Below are 21966 nucleotides of genomic sequence, written 5' to 3' on the forward strand. Positions count from 1 at the left end.
AACAGATTTTGGAATTGTGTTGAGACTTTTTCCCATCCTCACATACACAGAAGGCCTTGTCTTCCAGTCACCCTGTATATTTCCAGGAATGAGAAAAGCCAAACTGGGCTCTGGTCACTTTATGGACACATTTGAGCAGTTTTCTTAGCAGGAGACAGGAGTGATTTACCATTTGGCTTTTTCTGGGACTCCCGGCCTATCCCTGCTGGGTCTCTACTTGAGATTTCCTGATGGGGTTCCTTCCAAGCTGCGTCCCTGCTTAATTTGGGCTCATCCGAGTGCTGCCATCTGCTGAGACCTTTAACTGAATGTTATAGTTGCTGCATTTGAAACCAGAGTGGAAGAACAAAAGATTATAAAACTTGACACCAGATTTTTACTCTCCCCCACACCCCCGCCTTCTCTAATGACTAATTGGGTATCGTGTTTTTTGCTTACCAATATAAATTTGCTGCTTTAATATTAATATGTAAGCCATTGTAAGTTGCCTCTGGGATTGAGGCAGTGTACAAGTTTAATTAATAAAATGTCCCTAAGTGAAACTTGAAGCCCCTTGGGTGGCAAATCTTCGCTCTGTTTTGTTTCCATAAAATCAATATTAACCTCTTGATAAAATAAAGTAAAATAAGCAAAGTACACATTTCCATAGGTCTCACTAAATTTCCTAACGTGTGCAAAAGAATGTCTGAAAATTCGTATTTTTCATTGGCACCTATGCAATCTTTAATCATTAAGTTTAATTGATAAATTATTATAAGTACTTTGGAAATGCTGAATTGCTTCTTTTACCCCATAATTAATTGAAACATACTAAATAACAGTCATGTTCACTTATGCTGATAGGGAAAAAATTAAATCCCTGTTTTTTCTTTTCTGTTTTTTTTTTTCCAAACAGACTGTATACATATTTTAAACAATTATTCTCTTGGACAAGGGTGGGAAATTATAAGAGAATAGAGCGATATCGCCCTCTAGTGGCAGAAAAAATCTAAACTGGCTTTCCGAATAAAATCCCATCTTTATCAGGTTTTTTTAAAACAAAGATTAAGAAATTAACTTCATTGTTTTTTAATCTCCATTAATTAAAAAAAATCTCCCATCCTAGTTTTCCTTGTATGAATATTATTGACCTAATCAAAAATTTAAAGGAAAGCATGCATTATTGCAAAATTACCAATGAACTTTATAATCAGAACTGTAAAAGAAAGTATTATTGTATATGCCTTATTTGACATTTTTAGAGATTGCAAAATAGATACAGTGAATTTCAGTGTTGTCCTCTATTAGCATGCACATAGGGTATTTCATTACCAGGTCTTTTTCTTAACCAAATGCCTTATTTAAGAGGAAAAAATAAAAATAATTTGAAGACACTATGAAATCTGAGCTAATTAGATGCAGTGTGAATTTTTCACATTTGTTTTTATTTTCATATTATACAGTTTCCCTTTTGAACTTGCTTTTTAACTTATTTTAAATTTTAAAACCCTAGCTCTAACCTTCATTTCCCTTCCATATCCTGCTAAACATGAACTCTCAAGCACATGTAAGAACAGGCAACTTGGAAGGGATTTAAGATGCCCATGTTTCCAGCCAGAATCCACCAGATTTTGAATTCAATACACATGGACTTGGATTAACCCTGGGAAGTTTAGATTCAGTTCAGCTCAATTCCAAAGACTGAAATGAGCTTTTTCTTTCTCTAAATTGCTATGTCTGGTAAGTCGATGAGAGGGGTCTAATTTTGTCACGTCTGTTAGTCTGCTCTTAGCCCCCTCCCAATCTGTTTAAAAAACAATTTCTGTTTTTCTAAACTGTTCTTCTAATGGCAATCTTAAACCAAGAATTGTCCCAACTTTTCCGATGTTGGCGTCTAAACATTGATATTTATGGTCCAACATTTTAAGACCTCACTTTGTTAGCATTTGTGTTTCACCCTTTCCAAAATACCCCACAAACATCAAAATAATGATAGTCTCAAAGTACCATCCCTTATTGTAAACTCATTAGGTCCAGACGTCTGCGCTTTTCAATGGTTTTATTATACCTTGGCTCTTCCTGTTTTCAAAAAGAATGATAGGCAGAGCGCTGGAGATGAATAGAGCACCAATCCAGCATCTTTTTCTTGGGCCTTTATCCTTTGGCTTGCTGGGTGGGGAGCAGAAAAAAGGGAAGTGTGATACCATCTCCAGTTCTAAGAAGACTCAAAGTCCCTGAGGCAGTTTCTCTGTGTTTCAATAGTTGTTCAGATATCTTAAAAGGCAGCATTTATTTCTAGATTTTTAAATTCAGCATGGAGTAATACTTCCCTCTTTCCAAAAAACATTTATGCCGCTCTATTCTCTCTCTCTCTCTCTCTCTCTCTCTCTCTCTCTCTCTCTCTTTCTTTCTCTAAATTGCTATGTCTGGTAAGTCGATGAGAGGGTCTAATTTTGTCACTTCTGTTAGTCTGCTCTTAGCCCCTCCCAATCTGTTTAAAAACAATTTCTGTTTTTTTTCCAAACAGACTGTATACATATTTTAAACAATTATTCTCTTGGACAAGGGTGGGAAATTATAAGAGAATAGAGCGATATCGCCCTCTAGTGGCAGAAAAAATCTAAACTGGCTTTCCGAATAAAATCCCATCTTTATCAGGTTTTTTTAAAACAAAGATTAAGAAATTAACTTCATTGTTTTTTAATCTCCATTAATTAAAAAAAATCTCCCATCCTAGTTTTCCTTGTATGAATATTATTGACCTAATCAAAAATTTAAAGGAAAGCATGCATTATTGCAAAATTACCAATGAACTTTATAATCAGAACTGTAAAAGAAAGTATTATTGTATATGCCTTATTTGACATTTTTAGAGATTGCAAAATAGATACAGTGAATTTCAGTGTTGTCCTCTATTAGCATGCACATAGGGTATTTCATTACCAGGTCTTTTTCTTAACCAAATGCCTTATTTAAGAGGAAAAAATAAAAATAATTTGAAGACACTATGAAATCTGAGCTAATTAGATGCAGTGTGAATTTTTCACATTTGTTTTTATTTTCATATTATACAGTTTCCCTTTTGAACTTGCTTTTTAACTTATTTTAAATTTTAAAACCCTAGCTCTAACCTTCATTTCCCTTCCATATCCTGCTAAACATGAACTCTCAAGCACATGTAAGAACAGGCAATTTGGAAGGGATTTAAGATAACCATGTTTCCAGCCAGAATCCACCAGATTTTGAATTCAATACACATGGACTTGGATTAACCCTGGGAAGTTTAGATTCAGTTCAGCTCAATTCCAAAGACTGAAATGAGCTTTTTCTTTCTCTAAATTGCTATGTCTGGTAAGTCGATGAGAGGGGTCTAATTTTGTCACTTCTGTTAGTCTGCTCTTAGCCGCCTCCCAATCTGTTTAAAAAACAATTTCTGTTTTTCTAAACTGTTCTTCTAATGGCAATCTTAAACCAAGAATTGTCCCAACTTTTCCGATGTTGGCGTCTAAACATTGATATTTATGGTCCAACATTTTAAGACCTCACTTTGTTAGCATTTGTGTTTCACCCTTTCCAAAATACCCCACAAACATCAAAATAATGATAGTCTCAAAGTACCATCCCTTATTGTAAACTCATTAGGTCCAGACGTCTGCGCTTTTCAATGGTTTTATTATACCTTGGCTCTTCCTGTTTTCAAAAAGAATGATAGGCAGAGCGCTGGAGATGAATAGAGCACCAATCCAGCATCTTTTTCTTGGGCCTTTATCCTTTGGCTTGCTGGGTGGGGAGCAGAAAAAAGGGAAGTGTGATACCATCTCCAGTTCTAAGAAGACTCAAAGTCCCTGAGGCAGTTTCTCTGTGTTTCAATAGTTGTTCAGATATCTTAAAAGGCAGCATTTATTTCTAGATTTTTAAATTCAGCATGGAGTAATACTTCCCTCTTTCCAAAAAACATTTATGCCGCTCTATTCTCTCTCTCTCTCTCTCCCACTCCACTCCCCTCCTCTCCCCTCCCCTGGTTTTTAAATCTTCGTTTCTTGAAGTCAATAGGACTTCACAGTCTTGTTAGTCGATATTAGCAAGTGTTTTTTTTTTTTAATACAGGCATGTAAACTTAGTCACAAGTCACTTGGGTAAATATTTGATTGATGTAAGGCCAGGATTAAATAGGCATTGAGTATTATTGGCACAACTGGCCAGGTAAAAGCGGGATTTATCATTTTTTTCCAGTATAAATTTATTTATTTTTTTAAGGAAAAATGTTCCAGGAGATACCATTTGGAGATACAGAATACCATAATTATAACTAATTTCTGCTTTTAAAAAAATCTCAAATAGGAATTTGTTAATTTCACCATTCCCCCATCCCATAAAAAGAAATAGGTCCAGAAATCTTTGTACTGTTTTTTTATTTGTACTGTTTTTTTAAATTTTTTATTATTATTTTCTGAACAAGCAATATGTTTGTAGGATGCCAGCAAGAAAAATACTGTTGTTTCCTAGGTTGGTAATCTGTTGGAAGAAAATCCTTCAGTCACTGAAAAGACTTTTGAAGAATGGAGCTGGTCTTTCTATGCTGCCAGTCATTGTCTTTAGACTAAGGATGATCTGGTAGAAATGGCGGTAGCAATTTTGGGGATATAGAGAGGCAAGATGTAGGATTGGGCCTTATGGCACCTATGTCACACTTAGAAAATCTGTCTTCCCACTTGCTTTCCCCTTCAAAAGCTGGAAATTTTCTTTTCATGAGCCCAAATTTTATTCCAGAACCTGGGACATATACAAGCAAGCAAACAAAAAACAGGGAACAATAAGCAAATTAATAATAGAAGATAATGGATTGTAGAATTCTTTATCACAAGGTATCAAGATCTGAAAATCAAAATTGAAAGATTATGGCATAAACCGGCTGTGGTTGTCCTAGTGGTTTTCAGCATGCTGGGTGCCATACCCAAAAATCTTGGCTGCACTTAGAAAATCTGCCCGTTGACAACTTTTCCTTCTGTCAGCTCTAAAACACCATATGAGCCACATATATACTACTGATATATCTCAGATCTCGATATGTATAAAGGCCAACACTAGCTAAAGAACTGGCATCACATTGTTGTGAATGGATAATAATAATTCGTTCTTAAATAGAATCGAAAATAAAACAGAAATACAGACTGCGAGCCAAAGTGTTTTAGGCCTACGAATATTAATAAAGTTTCAAGTACCACTCTTAATACACTGCACTGAAGAAAGGAAGCTGTGTTTAATAATAATAATAATAATAATAATAATAATAATAATAATAATAATAATAATAATAATAATAATAATAATAATAATAATGGCACCCTCGATGCCATACCCAAAAATCTTGGATGGCAACTTCTCAGTGACAAAATTTCCATCTGTCAATTACAAAAGGCCACTGCTTGGATCCACACATATACTATGCCGATTAAGATTATAATTATGACATCTTAGGTTCTTGGGAAGAACTCAATGAGAATGAAGGCCAGTCTCATAACTGGCTATTTAATCAACCATTATAATAATAATCTCCCTTCATTTTAGGGGACGGGAACCCTACCCTGCTTGGGATTGCCTATATTCTTAGAGACTACCTGAATAATTCTTAGGTTCTTGATTAAGACTTGAATAATTAAGTTCCCACCAGTGCTAGATGATGAATCTAATAGTTTAGCCACACATAAGAATCCCCATCCTCTTCCCCCTCTCTGACATGAGTCCTGGAAAACCTAGTATACAGAACCCAGAGAGATTGGGGAAACAGTCAAGCTGACTTTGAGGAAGTGCAGGCTTTGTGTGCTAGTGCCTTAAAAAAGCTTCCTTGATCATTCAGCTCTATCCTGAAGCTCCTTAACTTTGCTGCAACTCTGGGCAAGACACCGGAAAGGGGGGTGTTCTAAGACACTTGTGCAAAGCACATCACACAATAAACTCCCCCCCCAAACAATATGCACACACTATATCTCAAAACCAAGTGGAAGATGAAAGAAAACCTCCCCACCTTTTCGCAGAAGTATTCTCTGCCCCAGAAAGATTTCCCGTTCACCCCTTTTCATTCTAAAGTGTCATTCGCCTGATCTTTCATTTTTTTAAAAAAATGCACTCATCTAAAGTTTGAATCAAGGTACCTGAGAAAATAACATTTAAGAACAATTAATTGCTGCAGTGCTGTGTATACATGTGTGTTTGTGTGCATCATAAAAAAAACCCCATCCACGCTACAATATTTTCACAAATACATGCCCCAAAGTGTTACTCTCCTTTATTCCCTTTTCCCTTTATTCATTTTTTTCATTTTCATTCTTCGGTTCTGAAACCATATTTTAACCTGTCTCTCTGTGAGGTTTAAAATCCTAGCCACTTCAAAGCGCCGTTCTCGGGTGAGGTACATATTAAAGAGGAATTCCTTTTCCAGTTCCAGAGTCTGGAATTTGGTGTAAGGGCAACGCTTTTTCCTGGTGCAGCGAGCATGAATCCAGTTTGCAGCCGGGTTATCTGAAAAGGAGGGTAACGGGAGAGGGGAAGAAAATAAGGGAGAGGGGGATTCGGTGAGGGGAGAAGGGCAGCCGAAAGGGGGGGGGAGAAATGAGTGGAAGGTTGTTAAATTAATTTCAGAAGGATCCCTGCGCTTTTCACAACTGAGGAGAGATTATCATAAAAAGCCCGAAAAGGCTGTTGGCTGGATGAGTGAGGATTTCTTGATGAGAGAAGGTGGTTATGGGGTTCCCTTTTTATGGGCTCCCGGGGCTGCTTTGCTGGGATGGGAGTCTAGACGTTTTTATAGGTTTGTAAAACTATCCCTTTGCATGCTAGAGCCTTACAGGTTGGGGCAATAAATCAGCTCCTCTGTGTGTGTGGTTTCTTTTATTCCTCTTCTTTTTCCTTCCTTCCTTCCTTCCTTCCTTCCTTCCTTCCTTCTTTTATTGTTTTAAAAACTTACTTGGGCCAAGCTGCTGCTGCTGCTGCTGCCGCTCCTCTTTTTCCTCCTTCAGGTCGCTGAGCGGGCTGGGGTTACGGCTGCCTCCAGAGGCTGGCTTGGCCGGGCTGAGGCTGGCGTTGCCGGCCGTGGAGGCGAGAGCGGGTCCACCCAGCCCGGCAGTCGTCTTTTGGCCGGCCGCTGCCAGAAAGGAGTCGCAGGCGTAGTCGGGCCCGGGGGAACGGACCGCGGCCGAGCAGCTCTCAGTCCGCGGGGCTGCAGAACCGGACGCGCAGGACGGGACGGATGCAGTAGAAGCGAAGGCTCGGGGCTCAAGGGACGCAGAGGCGGCGGGCTCCGGCTTGCCGATCCCGTAGTGGGCTCCGGGGGCTGCGACGGCGTCTCGGTCGGAGCCGGTGGGCGCAGCCGAGAGTGCGGCGCGGTGGCTGCCGCGGAAGGAAGCGTAAGGATCGAGCCAGGGAGGGACGTACCTGCCCCCCTCGCCCGACCCTCCAAGGTGCGGCGGGGCCACGTACGGAGGGTAGATGCCCGGCAGCGGGGTGGAGGGCTGAGCCGGAGGCGGACGGGCCGGCCAGGAGGAGAAGACGGGCGGCTTGGGGGTAAAGCTGCAGGGGGCGAACTCCGGTCCCTCGGTTGCCACACCTGAAGGCAACCGGGGGGCGGCGAGGGGGTGACCTGGTAGGAACCGGCCGGGCCCGCCGCCTGCTCCCCCTCCATAGTACCCTTCCTCGGCGTCGGGGCCTATGAGCGAGTCCACGTAGTAGTTACGGAGGGTGCCGCCGCCCGACGACATTTTGGGGAGATTCCCTCCGTGGCACGGCATGGGGTGGGTCGTGTGTGTGTGGGGGAGAGAGAGAGAGAGAGAGAGAGAGAGAGAGATTCAAAAAAAAACAAAACGGTTAACACTGTTAACTGGGGATTTTCTCCCAGTCCGGGGAAAAAAAAAAATTCTGCTTGGAATTTTGCAGCCTTTCCCAGCTTCAACTATTGGTCCCTCCGCCCACGTGATCATATTTACCAATACTCGAAGTAAATCAATCCGCTATGTTGGCGTTGGAAAAGGGTGGCTGGTTGGATTCCATAAAACACGCGCGCGCTCTCTCGCGCTCTCTCACACTCTCACTCTCTTATCGGCCATAGGGAGCGCAGCCCTGCTAACTGCATTGGAGAAACGAAGGCCCTGACATGGGGGGGGGGCAAGAGGGCGAGAAGAAGAGCCGAATCCTTCCACGGCAGCGCTGCCTCAGGCCAGAGTCCGGGAGGGCGTGGCCCTCCCGCAGAGCAGCGCAAAGTGGCGGACTATTTCTTCGCCTTTCATGGCCCGGGTTTGCTGCCAGTCGTTTCCCGCGCGTTTATCCCACGAGCGGGGAGCGCTGGCCCGGCTGAGCTCGTCCCTCTCGCTCCCCAGGAACCCCTGAAAGATCGTTTGGAGGAGGAGGAGGGAGGGAAGGAAGGAAGGAAGGATCGTCCGTCGCGATCCCGGTTCTCCGCACAGAGAAGCGAAAGGCGAGGCGAAGGCACCTCGTGCAACTGCGCAGTGCGGGGCTGCCTTTGCCAGAGCGAGGCTCGGGGAATCTCTTGGACAAACCGAGCGGGCGCTGCGCGGGAGAGCCCGAGTGAAATGGGAACCCCTGAATAAGTGGAGGGAAGTGGGGGTCGGGAGGCAGGGAGGGTTGTCCCAGGTCTTGTTTGAAAACAGGTGGAAGTCGAGACCTCTCTGTCTCTCTCTCTCATTCCCCGCCATGATTTTATGCTTTTCAATAAATCTTTTATGAGATGCATTTGATTACAGATTAATGTGCTCGTCGTCTAATAAAACGGACGGATGGCACGGAGCCTCTGCTTTTCCCACTCTCTCTCTCTCTCTCTTTTTTTCCATCCATTTCTCTCTCACACACACACACACTCACTCTCTTATCGGCCATAGGGAGCGCAGCCCTGCTAACTGCATTGGAGAAACGAAGGCCCTGACATGGGGGGGGGGCAAGAGGGCGAGAAGAAGAGCCGAATCCTTCCACGGCAGCGCTGCCTCAGGCCAGAGTCCGGGAGGGCGTGGCCCTCCCGCAGAGCAGCGCAAAGTGGCGGACTATTTCTTCGCCTTTCATGGCCCGGGTTTGCTGCCAGTCGTTTCCCGCGCGTTTATCCCACGAGCGGGGAGCGCTGGCCCGGCTGAGCTCGTCCCTCTCGCTCCCCAGGAACCCCTGAAAGATCGTTTGGAGGAGGAGGAGGGAGGGAAGGAAGGAAGGAAGGAAGGAAGGAAGGAAGGAAGGATCGTCTGTCGCGATCCCGGTTCTCCGCACAGAGAAGCGAAAGGCGAGGCGAAGGCACCTCGTGCAACTGCGCAGTGCGGGGCTGGCTTTGCCAGAGCGAGGCTCGGGGAATCTCTTGGACAAACCGAGCGGGCGCTGCGCGGGAGAGCCCGAGTGAAATGGGAACCCCTGAATAATCGGAGGGAAGTGGGGGTCGGGATGCAGGGAGGGTTGTCCCAGGTCTTGTTTGAAAACAGGTGGAAGTCGAGACCTCTCTGTCTCTCTCTCATTCCCCGCCATGATTTTATGCTTTTCAATAAATCTTTTATGAGATGCATTTGATTACAGATTAATGTGCTCGTCGTCTAATAAAACGGACGGATGGCACGGAGCCTCTGCTTCTCCCACTCTCTCTCTCTCTCTCTCTCCATCCATTTCTCTCTCTCTCCTACCCCCCCTCTCCTTCCCACCCCCCCTTCTGCGTTCAGGCTGAATGCCGGCGCTTCCCAGAGGTCTGAACCGCAAAGGACTTCAAAGAAGCGGCAGTATAACTTCCAGGAGTTCGGGAAGAGAATAAAAATGAAAGAGTGCAGCTAGTGAATGGAGCGGCCTCGGCCTTGCTACGCCCAGCCCGCTGGCAGACAGCAGTCGGAGAGAGGGAGGGAGGGGTAGGGGCGCCCCTGCCAACTTCCAGGAAGAAATGCTTAAAAAAAAAAAAAAAAACTAGTCTGGAGCCTCCGGCCACCTTTATTCGCTCCCCCCCCCGCCGCCGCCATCCGACCCAATTAAATAGAGCTTCAGCCGCGTTTTACCGCCTTTATTATGGACTGGTGGAGGCCAAGTTTCCGGCTGTAGGTTTTAGCACTAGAGAAACAATGGTCTCGCCGGGCTTCTAGTAATTCAACTGCTTCCCCCTCCCACCCAGTTTTTTGTTTTTGCAAGCGCACCCTCCCTTCCCCCCCCCCCGCAGCTTTTTTTTCTTTTCCTTTTTCAGGGAGGCTAAACCTGGATTTGCTTTGAATGAGGGGCAAGAAGATCCTTGCGAATCCAAGGTCTTGCGTCAATTAAACAAGCCGGACGCTGCTGTCGGACACAGCGTTTGCCTCCCGACAGGCTGAGAAAGACGAGGTGGAGCGTTTTCCTATTATAGACCCCTCCTTTCGGAGATTTGCTAGAAGGCGGCAGCGTTGAGAGTTTACAGCTCTATTCCTTTTAATTTCCAGCAACGTGAAAGCCTTCGGTTTATTACGGCGAACGCACACGTTTATAGGTGGATGCCCGTGCCTGCGTGCCTATGTGTCTATGCACAAGCACGCACAACCAGCCAGCCACGTGTAAGGCTGAGAAACGTACCTATCCTAATTGGTATAACAGTGTGGAATGCATTGGCCTCGGCTGGCGCAGAATTTACGTTCAAAATAAAATGGGCTGCGAAAGAATGGCGACGTGTGCGCGTTTCTTGGAAACATATTCTCCCTCTTCACCCCTCAAAGGATGTTAACAAATCCACATGACGTTATGTACAGCAAAGTGTCCGGATACCAAACTGACGGATTTTTCAACCAGTAAAGTATAAGGGAAAACGTGCTCGATCCACCAGATCGAAAGGCATGAGTTTAGAAACAGGCGAGGTACATCAGCAGATAAAAGAAATAAAAAACTAGTGGTTAAACTAATGGGTAAAGTTTTCTCAACACATCCCTGGAAGTTAGTAATAACTCGAACAGTTTCCTCAGGACGGAGCCCTTCGCCAGTTCGAGCGTTCTTCTCAAAAAACTTCCTTCGCGCGGACTAAAAGCAGCGAACCCAACGAATGCTCTGGGCTTCCTTTTCCGGACGTACTCAGGTATCACTAGGGAAGCAACACAGTGTTTTCGGACGGTCTTGGTTTAGAACGCAAGGTGGGGTTCTAATTATGACTATGGGGTGCCTGTTCTTTGACGCTGAACACGGATCCAAGCATTTGCACTTCCCTGGTCTCCTTGGTACTTTCTCGGCTTGGTTGTTTTCTTGTAGACAAACGTTACTTGGTAATGAAACGTCTGCAAGAAAACAACCAAGGACCCAGCGGTTCAACCCTGAGTTACAATTCGTCTCTTCCAGGGTACCATTTGGACTTCATTTGAGAGTCACGTTCATTTGCAAACTCCATTCTGCTTCAATACTTCTTTGCCCCAAGCTTTCTCTCTCTCTTGGCCTCCTTCTCCTCCTCCTCCTCCCTTCCTCCCTCTCCTCCAGCCTCTTTTTTCAGAAGATAAAGTGACTTGCTGGTAATATTTATTTTGCAGGAATGTGGGATGCAAAAAGTCCCAAGTTCCGTTATCTTGACATTTGGTACAAGAACAATCAAAACAGCCAAGATTGCAGGGAAATTGAAACAGATTTGCATTGATCCATGCCCCCACAAATCCCGTGCACCCAACTGCAACAGGGCAACTTTTGAAAGTGGAGAGGAAAGGGCTAGGTAAGATAGATGGACAAAATTATTTTTCTGACTTTCAGAAGGCGACTGAATAATACTCTTTGTAGTTTCGTCTGCCTAGTTAAACACACACACACACACACACACACACACACACACACTTAAAGAAAATAAGGCAAGATGTGTGGGAGGTTTCACTTACGTTTCCCTTGCCTGCTAGATTGCCTTTGGCCAATATTTAGGAAACATCCTGTTTATCCTGCTCCAAAGATTGCCTTACTTTGGTTTAAGGTTTCTGCTTTGCTTGTTTTTAAATCCACTGACCATGTAATTGTGGGAAGGAGGTTTGTATCAGCCTTAAGTCAAAGATTTTGCCAGTCCTGAAAGGTTCCCGGCCACATTGCAACCAGCGCTTAGCCATTGCATTTGATCTTACACTTAACAGTCCCCAGAAAAGAAGGAGAAAGAGGAAGAAGAGAAAGAAGAAAATGGGAACCACTTAGTGGCCATCAGCTTCCCTTTCCTGCATGCTAGTCTTTTCCCAGGCCCGCAGGAAGGGATTCAGCCAACACTTTGCTGCTCAGTTTTTTTCTGGAAAGATGAATAGAACTCAATAACTTTACAGAGTTTATTGCATTATACATGCAAATAAGACATGCACAAAAAGGAGACATATTGCTTGTAAAGACCACGATTCCACGTATGCACCACAAGGAGAGAGAGAAAGATACGTCCGTCCATCTCTGTGGATGAAAGAGACCTTGGCGTGAAGCACAAGCCTAACACATGGAAGGATGGAGATGGAGATTTACATTGTCAAATGTGCTTGCTTGTCCTTTCTTTCGCTTCCCAAATCCAGGAAACGCATTTATTAATTTATTTTATTCAGTCATTGTTAAACTGTTGTATATATTCCAAATGTTATGGCCCATGTAATAACCCCACATAAATACCCCTTGTTTAGTTAAAAACATAAAAAAAATGTACATTGTTGGAATAAGTCAACAGCTCTAATAAGTTAAGACCAAGTTATAAGGATCAATCAGAGTTTACCCTGCATTACGATGAAGAAAAACAAATAAACTATACATGTGAACCCAAGAGAGACAGTGAGATAAGAGACAGACAGAAACAGAGAGAGAGAGAGAGAGAGTCAGAGAGAAAGACATATCATAGGAACATACATGGACATTTGCATCACTAAAAATAATAACAAAAAGACACATTATATCAGAAATTTTAAAAATGGAACACGAAGGCATGTACCCTCCACTGCTACCCGCCCGCCCGCCTGCCCGCCCACTCACCCACCTGGGCCAGTCTTTCTTAATCATGGGCCAACCAATTGCAACAGCATCGTGACCAGCCCAGGTTGTGCAATTTAAGAGAAAGTCAGATTAGCAGTCAGTTCTCGGATTCGGTTCTCCCTACTCATCTTCTTGAGTTTCATTCTGCGGTTTTGGAACCAGATCTTGACCTGCCTGTCAGTGAGGTTTACGCTCTTACTGATCTCTAGGCGGCGCTCTCGGGTGAGATACATATTGAACAAGAATTCTTTCTCTAATTCCAGTGTTTGGTGTTTAGTGTAAGGGCACCTCTTCTTTCTGCCACTCTTTGCCGTTAACCAATTGCTGGTTGGAGTATCAGACTTGGCTTCCTCTAGTGAAATTGAAGGGAGAAGGAAGTGGGAGGGGGAGGAAGACAAGACAAAACAAAACAGAAAAGAAAGGACCTCAGTCTCTTATACTATAGCCTTGGCCATGAACCCATTTCCATTGTGTCTGACCAAAAGAATGCCTCTTTCCTTGTGGGTATGAAACATTGCCAGCTAGGTGCCTACATTAATTCAGGAAGAAGTGTGATTTTTTTTCTTTAAAAAACATTTTTTCCACATTAGCTTTTTTAAAATGCCAGCAGCACACAATTTCTCATGATAGGGATAGTTCCAGTTATATTCTTTATATACTAGAATATAGAATACTTTATTTGAGACAGTGCCATTAGGCACAGAAGGAATTTGTCTCCCCATGCTGAAACTCTCAGTGTACATGCAAAGCAACAAAGTAACCATCATCATAATCACCATAGCAATAAGACAGGGTAGTAAAGACGATAAGGATTATTATTATTAATAATAATAATAATAATGCCATACAACATGAGTAAATAGACATAGACAGTATTGTGACAATTAGGTTTTCAACAGAGTGATGGCATGAGAATATCTAGGCACTCTGTTTGGGAACAGATACATTTTTGGTTCAACAACAACCACTGTTTCATGGGGACTGTTTCAATCCTGCCTCCTTGTCAACAATAATATCTTAATGGGTGTGACTTTTACAATCAGACTAGGTCTTGTAAAACACTGATTTTAACCAAAAGATTGGACGGAAAGCCTGAGTTAAAAATCCTCTGATCTCACTTATTTCGAAAGGGCCTCACCTATAACTCTCCTGCCATTGAATATTAAAGCAGGGATGTTTTAAGCTCTCAATTAACCCCAAAGTTTGAACAATGAATACCAAACTGAGCAAAGGTTTTTTTTTCTTTCATTCATTTTAAGCATTCTCTCCATTAGATACAGAATTTATCTTTGATTTGTGCGTGATGCCCGTTGTTGTTCTTTATTTTAAATGTACACAATAAGGTCGAATTCTGACCAGCGGTTGCAAAATTATTTGTGGGCGGGGGCTTATTCTCCCTCAATCCCCCCCGGAGATGAAATCTCCTGTGGCTGGCCACCCATTCCTTTTAAAAGAATAATGAACGAAGCACATTTATTTTAAGAATTGAATAAAATTCTCTACTCCAAACTATAACCAACCCTTGGAGATTTAAACTGGATCCTAAGGCTGGACATCCTAGTTTAGTTTTCTTTTTCTTTTTTTAAGGTTGTTTCTAACTGCCTCCCTCTTTCAAACTTTTATCTGGTTCTGCCGTTACCTCCTCTGGCAGAAGAATACTCTTATTTTGAAGCGCCTGTACCCCCGTTAGATTAATGAAAACCCACAGAGGAAAGGTTGGATCTTAGTGGGAAAGGTTGGGGTAGAGGCTGGGGGCGGGGGGGGGAGGTGCTGAACAGACCGTAATTTCACAATTCTTGGAATGTTCTGTTTGGACGCCCAGCCCAGCCCAACCAAGGAGCAAAAGCAAGTTCCAGAGCCAGGAAAGAGAAGTAGGACACCGGTTGCAGCTGAACCCTTAGCAGCTGCTCCCGCTTTCCCTGGGCGTCTAACACCTGGAGTACCCAACCGAGGGGAAGAGGGCGAGCGGGCGAGTGAGGACAGGACGGGACGGCGGGAGGGAGGGAAGGAGGGGAGGGAAGGACGGCGGGAGGGAAAGAGCGTCTTTTCTGCTGAGCAACGACGGCAGCGTTTTCCTCGCCTTTTACGGACGTTCCCAACTTGGCAAACCATACCGACCTTTGCTTTCTTTCTCTTGGCTTTCTGGGCTGGAGACGGCGACTTCGGCCAGGCAGCTCCGCTCGTCCGGCAGCGCGGACTTAGACTCGGGACTTTCCACTTGGGAGGAGGCTTTGGCGGAGTTCTCCGGCTGGTGTTGGTGCTGATGGCCGCCGCCGCCGCCGTTACTGTGGCCGGGGGCGTTGGCGCTGGCGTTGGCGCTGGGGTTTTCATTCATTTTCTTTTCCATCGGAACTTGCGAAGCGACCTGCGGTTTGGAAGCGCCGCGCGGGTTTAACTGCAGCATGAGAGTGGAGCTGGCTTCAGGGCTGTTATGGTACTCTTGGGCTTTTCCACCGGCGTAAGTCTGGCTCAGTCTGAAATACCCTGGGACGGGGACCTCGGGGTTTTCAATGGGACACGAGTCAGAGACTAACCTCTGGTAGGAAGGAACGTCGGAAGGGGAGGCCAACTTGGCCCTCTTGTCCGAATACATGCAGCAGTTGGTTTCTTCCTTAATATTGGTCGCAAAGGAACAAGTGGGCACCTGCTGAGTAACAGGTTGCTCTATTCGGCACGGCCTGTTGGGGTCGGTCCAATTGTCTACTGGAGGGATGTAGGGATGCACGTTCATGCCCATAGTTTGATGATTGACTTCTCTTTTGGCCAGAGACGGTAGAAGTCCACAGGTTTGCATCCCGTACGTGCCAATGTCTGTGCTGGGTGGCATGTACATGCTGGCGCCGTTGGAATAAAAGCTATCGCTCCTGCAGGCACTGATCAAGGAATCGACTAGGAAGGTGTTGGCGGCAGGAGAGCTGTTGGGAAAGGACATTTTGGGGAGGAATTGGAGGAAGAGAGAGGGTGTCCTTTGTAAGCTGACATCTCTACGAAAACATTCCCGGTGTAATTGTGGATGCCTCCGCACGACCACATGACAGGCGAGCCAATGAGATTCGAAAACGGCCCGGGAGCCGCGACCTCCCCGCCGATCACGTGCTCCCCGAGACACGCCGAACTGCGGCGCAAAGGTGGACAACAGCGACACCTAGGATACCCAGGAGGAAATGCACGCGCTCACCCTGGCCGCCGCAGCCCCAAGCCACCTCTCTCCTCCCCCCCCCCGTGTGTGTGTGTGTGTGTGTGTGTGTGTGCCTGTACTACCCCCCCCCCCGACCCCAGTTTTTGGAATGTGTGTATTTGCAAAAATCAACCCCCGGTGCATTCTGCTGATTTAAAACAAGGACATGCAATAGGCTGTTCTAATTCTTCTCTCTCCACCCCCCCCACCACCCACCCATCCCGGTTCCTTTTTTATAACAACAGAGGCGAGTGAGTTGAGCCTGAATTTAAAGCCGTTTCTATTGTTTTTGTTCCCCAAAAATGTAGAACACCTACTTCAGTTCTAAGACTGGATAAGCTGCACAGAGGGCAAAAGGATGGGGGGGGGGAGAGAAGAAAACATGCAGTGAAAGAATGCAAAACATAAAGCATTGGTCATCTTCATCATCATCATCATTATCCCTTTAGTCTGTTTCTGTCTCCAACTGCACTATGGTCCACTTCCATAAACTGGCCTCTACTGGGCCCTCAGAAGAACCGACCTTAGACCATACACACTTTTGTCTTTCTCTTCCAAATTACTCTTTTTGGCGGGGTGGGGTGGGGGAGAATCTCCAACCAGTAAGATCTCCCTGACAAAAGAAAGGCATGGAGGGTGAGTTGGGAACAGAGAATATCTCCGGGATGTTTGTTCCCCAGAAATGTCATTGTTTGGGAAGAATGCAGGGGTGGGAAAACGTTCCCCTTTTATGGGTTTTCTAAAAGCATTGGCTTCTGACAAGATCCAAAAGGTAACAGAATTGATTAATACAGATTAAGCGGAATCAGGGCGATCAATACAATCCTCATCTACATGCTCCAAGCCAGTTGGTAATTTTCTTGCTTCTGAAGCTTTTTCAAGAGTTATTCCCTCTGTAGCCACACGCAGGAAAGATACTTTATTAACAAATCAATCTAGACTTTGTGAAGGATAAGATTAATAGTTAAGATTTAGCATAATAGTGTTCACATTATGAATTATTGAAAATTATACCATTGATTTTTCCTTCCTTTTCTCCTAACCGAGAAGGTCAACTTTTGTTTTAATACAAATTGTCAGATATAAAAGCCGGCCTATTACTATAAGGGCTTATTCTGTGGTTGTTGTTTTTTTTTGTCGTCCCCGTCCCCCCTCGTTTTATTAGATTAAAGAAAAGGGGAAGGAAATCACAAACTTTTCTTTTAATATACATATGAACAATATTGCAATGCCCGGTACAACAGAACAAAAAAACCCGCTATTATATTAAAAGGTATTTTACAGTAATGTTATATAATCCTGAACTGCTTAAACACCAATGAACTCACCTAAAACAAAAGCAAACCAAACTATAGTTTTCTCGGCCTAACTTTATACATTTCAAAAATGGCAAGGATGGGCAAACTGACCAACATAAACATAGAACATTACCTCTGCCTTTTTGACAATTTAGAGGTTATGCCTTTAAATATACTTTTTTTTCAATATAGCTTAGGATAAAAGTTTTGTCTTCTCTCTCCTATGAAATAAGGATAAAGAACGCAAGATGGTGAAATGACTGGGTTTTAATTAAAATGTTAGAATATGCTTTTCTCCCTTCTCCAGCCTTCTCTCCCTTCCTTTCCAAAATGTATCTGATACCCCCAGTCCAGCATTCCATATCCACCCTCCATTTTTAAAAGAATAAATGTTGCGCTGCTTTATGGACATATTTGTGGCCATCAGCTCGGTCTTTGTTAATTGAATTGGTCCCCACTCTTTCCCCTCCTTTCTTTCCATGGAAAACTTCAGTCAACCCAAACCTCAAATCTTTTAAAGGTGGTTCATAGCCTCCTTGACCATCTATTGTTGACAAATTCACCAGCCTACTATCTTCAAAATCATTTTCTATCCTTGGGATTGCCAAGACAGTTTTCTTCCTCTCTTCCTCTCTCTCTCTTTCTTTCTCTCCCTCTTTCTCTCTCTCTCTCTCTCTTTCTTTCTCTCTCTCTCTCTTCCTCTCTCTCTCTTTCTTTGTTTCTCTCTCTCTTTCTTTTAAAAATACTTCCTTGGCCTTTTTCTGCACACCTCCCCCATTCTTTTAAAAAAAAAAAAACTCCCTGTGACAATGAGACAGGCCTTTTAGAAGCTGATCGCAGCTGTTCAAATACAACATCAATGCCAGGTTAAAAGCGGAGGCGCCTTTTACAGCTTTTGTCTGCAGGCTCCGTTGCGAGCCGAGAGCCCAAGACTTTTTCACCTTCCTAACTATATTCCCACCCAACGTCGTCCAGGTTTGGCCAAACTCTTTTTTCCCATTTTCGGGCGACTCTTGGCCGTGTCCACCCCGCGTGGTTGTGCGGGGTGGAGAATTCAGACAAGAAGGCCCCTCACTCACCGGAGTCTTAAGCGGCCGCCTAGGGTGGCGGCGAGCAGGATTCCGCTCGCTCACCTTCAGTTTTGAGATCATTATCAGAGCCATTGCTAAACGTTTGGCCGGGCTGGGAAGCAGACAAAAGTGGAGGTCACGACGCTCTCTCTTTGGGGGGGGGAGGGGGGGGGCTGAGGGTTTTATGGGCTTCCCAACCATTTTTCCTCCCCCACCTCCCTTCTCTGAAAACAAGAAGCCAGGCGGCCCGCCGAGTTTAAAGCAACCCAATACCTCCTTTTCCCTTTTTTGCCTTTGCCTGCACGTTTTAAGATTTTGCCCTGAAATCTAATCAGGGATTTTAGTCCCATTCCGGACTCCGCAGTCGTCTGAAGAAGGCCCCTAGCAGTAGACCACCGAGGGCATTGTTTACCCGCGGTTTATTTATTTTTGTTTTATTTTACCCATTCTATTTTATTAGCGTTTGTAGCCCAGTTGTCAGGTTAAAAACAATAAGCCGGGACTGGCTAGCCTTTCCATCCTGAGAAGCTTTTAAGGAGTTGACTGGCTTTCGATTTTGCATTGTTTAAAAAAATTATTATTTGGGACGTCGGATATTACCTCCCCAAAGTCTAACCTCCAATTATTTGGGTCCAGATAAAGATGAATTGGGGGTAGGGATGGTGCCCTCCTGCTCCTAAGGAAACCTGGCCATGGCCAAAGGCTCCTTTAAAAAAAAACCCAAAAAAAACCCCCTGCTTTCAGCTGAGCAGGCAAAGTGATTTGAACAGAAGAAATGGGTATATAAATCCAAATGCAACATTTGTGCAACGCATCCATAGGGTGAATAAACATCTTTCAAAGAAGCTGGTTCTTTAGACTTTGTGTGCTTAATGTCACTCAAGTTTTAAATCATATTAAGCCGGAATTGGAGTAATTAACATGAATAAATAAATCAATATTGTGCCATAAATGAGATATACAATCTGCATTAACCGCAAAGGGTTTCCTGTTGACTGTTCCATATTTTTTCCTCCAAAAGAGCGAAAGCCTTAGAAGCTCCGTTTATACCTCCCTGATTATTTGCAGTAAAATAAGTGTTGACACTACACTTTTCTGTCTGAATAAATAATCGAATGTACAAAAATGGGATGGGGGGGTGGGGATGTCGTTGCTTAACATTTTAATTTTAATCCTTCAAATTTATGCCATGTGTTATATACCTGGGTTATAGGGTTTCCCCACTCTCACTCCCATCCAGCCTGAATTCTTGCCAGGTTTTCCCCCCACTCCTTTATTCGCCCTGATTATTAAAGGTTCTCCTATCAATCGAGAAACATTAGACTGTAAAAATGTGAGGTGGAACTTTTGATCATTAAATATCACGAAAAGACTGGAATTTGTCAGAATCAGACAGAACCGGGCTAAACCTGTAATAGAGACGAACTTTTTTTCATTTCAGTTTTTTTTTCTCTGCAGGAGGAATTTATAAACAGAACCATTTGCTTGCTTTCTCCCTGGTGTGGAGCTGGGTGCATTAGGAGGTTTCCTTTTAATTAAGACCCATTAACATACTGCCAAACAGCACCAAAGTGGCCCACTCTTAATAATATGAAAATTTCATTTTCCCCGTCTATTCCATCATAAGCAACAGCAAAAATATTTCTGCGAGGGAAGGAGATAGTATTATAGTATTGTGCAAAGCCAACATTCACGGGCAAAAGTCCGGATCATATTTGGACAGCTCCCCCCCCCCCCAGATCTTCATGATTTTTCTTACACAAATGATATTTTTTATAGGCAGGAGGTGCGTAGGATTTCCCCCTTAGAGAAATTCCTATTTTGCCTTTGTTTTCACAATGGACTGGAAAGCTCCGAGTTCCGTATCAAACGCTATAAGCTTTTTTTCACCGGAGTTGGGGGGGGGAGTGGGAAGGGGTCTGGCAAGACGGATTGGCTTATAGCTGTTTATATATAATCTTTCTGTTCATCAGAAACCCTGGAAAAAAACAGGACATAAAGGTATTCGAGTGATCGGGTAAGTCTTATGTTTAAAATCTCAAGCCAGTATAGTTTGTGGCGGAAATAGTCAGCATAATTTAAAAACTGATATAGACAGACAATAAAATAGATAACAAGATTTTCACCGGCCGAGTTTAGAAATCACAAAGAGAAATCATAGAAAATAAGATTGTAGCAAAGCTAACCAGAATCAGCATCGCTCATGTTTTTAAAGTCCCCAAAAGGACAAAGCAAATATTACGAATCTTTATCCAATTTAATAGGCAGAGGACAGACAGACAGATACTTATATAACACAAAAATCTTTCAATCAATATTACATTTTAAAAGCATAATAGAAATAGTAGAAGAAAGGATTCAGGGGAGAAATCTGTTGTCATATTCACAGTGATGGTTTACAAGTACAAGCTTCAATTGAAGAATAAGGAAAGGCAACCAGGAGTTTTGACATTGTCTGTTCTCAGAATATTATGGCGTTTATTCTTTATTTTTGATTCAAGCCAGTAACTAATCAGTTCCAAGATCTTCAATTTTTCATGAGTATTTTTAAGAAATTATTTCGTATTTTTAAAAATTCATTGTTTTAGGTAACCAGAATTTTAAAAAATAAAGAATCTATGGTAAATAAAGAATCCTGCATCTGTTTCTTAACAATGACTTTATCTGGGTTCTTGTTTCCTTTTTTGGGGGGGCGACTCTCCCTCATTTGTTAGGACTAAATGGAGGAAGTGGGGAAAATGACGTGCTCATCCTTTGCTGTATAACTTTTTAAAAGTGCATCTTTGGAGAAATTTAGGACTGAACAAAACTCAGAGACAGATTTCTCTTTCCCTTGAGGGAAACAAATTACCTCTTGGTATCTTTTGAAAAACTGTTGTGCTTCTTCATCCTGCTATGAATGACATTTAAATCTCTAGTAATTCATTTAAGAAAAGTTTAACTTTTTTCTGGTAAATAATCCTCTCTCTCTCGTTTTTTTAACCAGTGAGGAAACACTCACAAATGTCAGCCAACCATTTCTCCATTAATTAGGATTACATATTTTCTAAATTGTTCAATTTACCATCTCATTAAAAGACACTTTTGGACTCGTACCGTATTACCCCCCCATCACAAACTGTATGCATACACACATACACACACCTAGGTATAGTTTTGCATTTGTATTCTGTGTGTCATATTGTTAATGACAGAAAATCAATTTTAATTGAATATAGTTTATTTGTATTATATTTGCGAGTTACCTCTGTAATAATTCTTGATTCTGCTGTGTTTTCTCACTTCTAGTTGCTTATACGTTTTATTAGTGGCATTATTATTGTGGGGAAATACCAGAGTATCAGGACAAATATATATTCTGGAATATGAGTGCGCCCTCACGTGGAATTTACGTGCATAGCATATGGAATATTCTGTTTTCAATCCCTGTATTTCTTTCTTTTGACATTTTTTGTTCTCATTCTTTGTTAAAGAAGAATATGAGGATAAATATAAATACCTA

General features: G+C 43.2%; 2 protein-coding genes across 3 annotated transcripts; both read right to left on the minus strand.

The window, feature by feature from the left end:
• Window positions 1-4381: 4381 nt before the first annotated feature.
• HOXD9 (homeobox D9) lies at window positions 4382-8538 on the minus strand. Of its 2 annotated transcripts, XM_058164977.1 has the most exons (3): window positions 7456-8538; window positions 6944-7365; window positions 4382-6498 (listed from the first exon to the last, which is right to left on the minus strand). In XM_058164977.1, exons 1-3 carry the CDS (start codon window positions 7761-7763, stop codon window positions 6266-6268), a joined length of 963 nt encoding a protein of 320 aa, XP_058020960.1. In that variant the 5' UTR covers window positions 7764-8538; the 3' UTR covers window positions 4382-6265. The 2 variants fall into 2 exon arrangements, with proteins under 2 accessions (XP_058020960.1, XP_058020959.1); XM_058164976.1 differs by having other exon boundaries at window positions 6944-8536.
• Window positions 8539-12992: 4454 nt separating this feature from the next.
• HOXD10 (homeobox D10) lies at window positions 12993-15865 on the minus strand. Its single transcript, XM_058164978.1, has 2 exons — window positions 15037-15865; window positions 12993-13270 (listed from the first exon to the last, which is right to left on the minus strand). Exons 1-2 carry the CDS (start codon window positions 15848-15850, stop codon window positions 12993-12995), a joined length of 1092 nt encoding a protein of 363 aa, XP_058020961.1. The 5' UTR covers window positions 15851-15865.
• Between the last annotated feature and the right edge of the window lie 6101 nt (window positions 15866-21966).

Source organism: Ahaetulla prasina, chromosome 1 (genome assembly GCF_028640845.1).
Source record: "Ahaetulla prasina isolate Xishuangbanna chromosome 1, ASM2864084v1, whole genome shotgun sequence".
Lineage (NCBI taxonomy): Eukaryota > Metazoa > Chordata > Lepidosauria > Squamata > Colubridae > Ahaetulla > Ahaetulla prasina.

Bases quoted from the DNA above. Each gene is read 5' to 3' on its own strand.
- HOXD9 (XM_058164976.1), bottom strand. From the start codon at position 7,763: ATGCCGTGCCACGGAGGGAATCTCCCCAAAATGTCGTCGGGCGGCGGC. The intron at 6,499-6,943 runs GTAAGTTTTTAA...CCTCCTTTTCAG, and splicing joins GCAGCAGCAGCTTGGCCCAA to ATAACCCGGCTGCAAACTGG.
- HOXD10 (XM_058164978.1), bottom strand. From the start codon at position 15,850: ATGTCCTTTCCCAACAGCTCTCCTGCCGCCAACACCTTCCTAGTCGAT. The intron at 13,271-15,036 runs GTCGGTATGGTT...CAATTTCACTAG, and splicing joins CCAAGAGAAAGAAAGCAAAG to AGGAAGCCAAGTCTGATACT.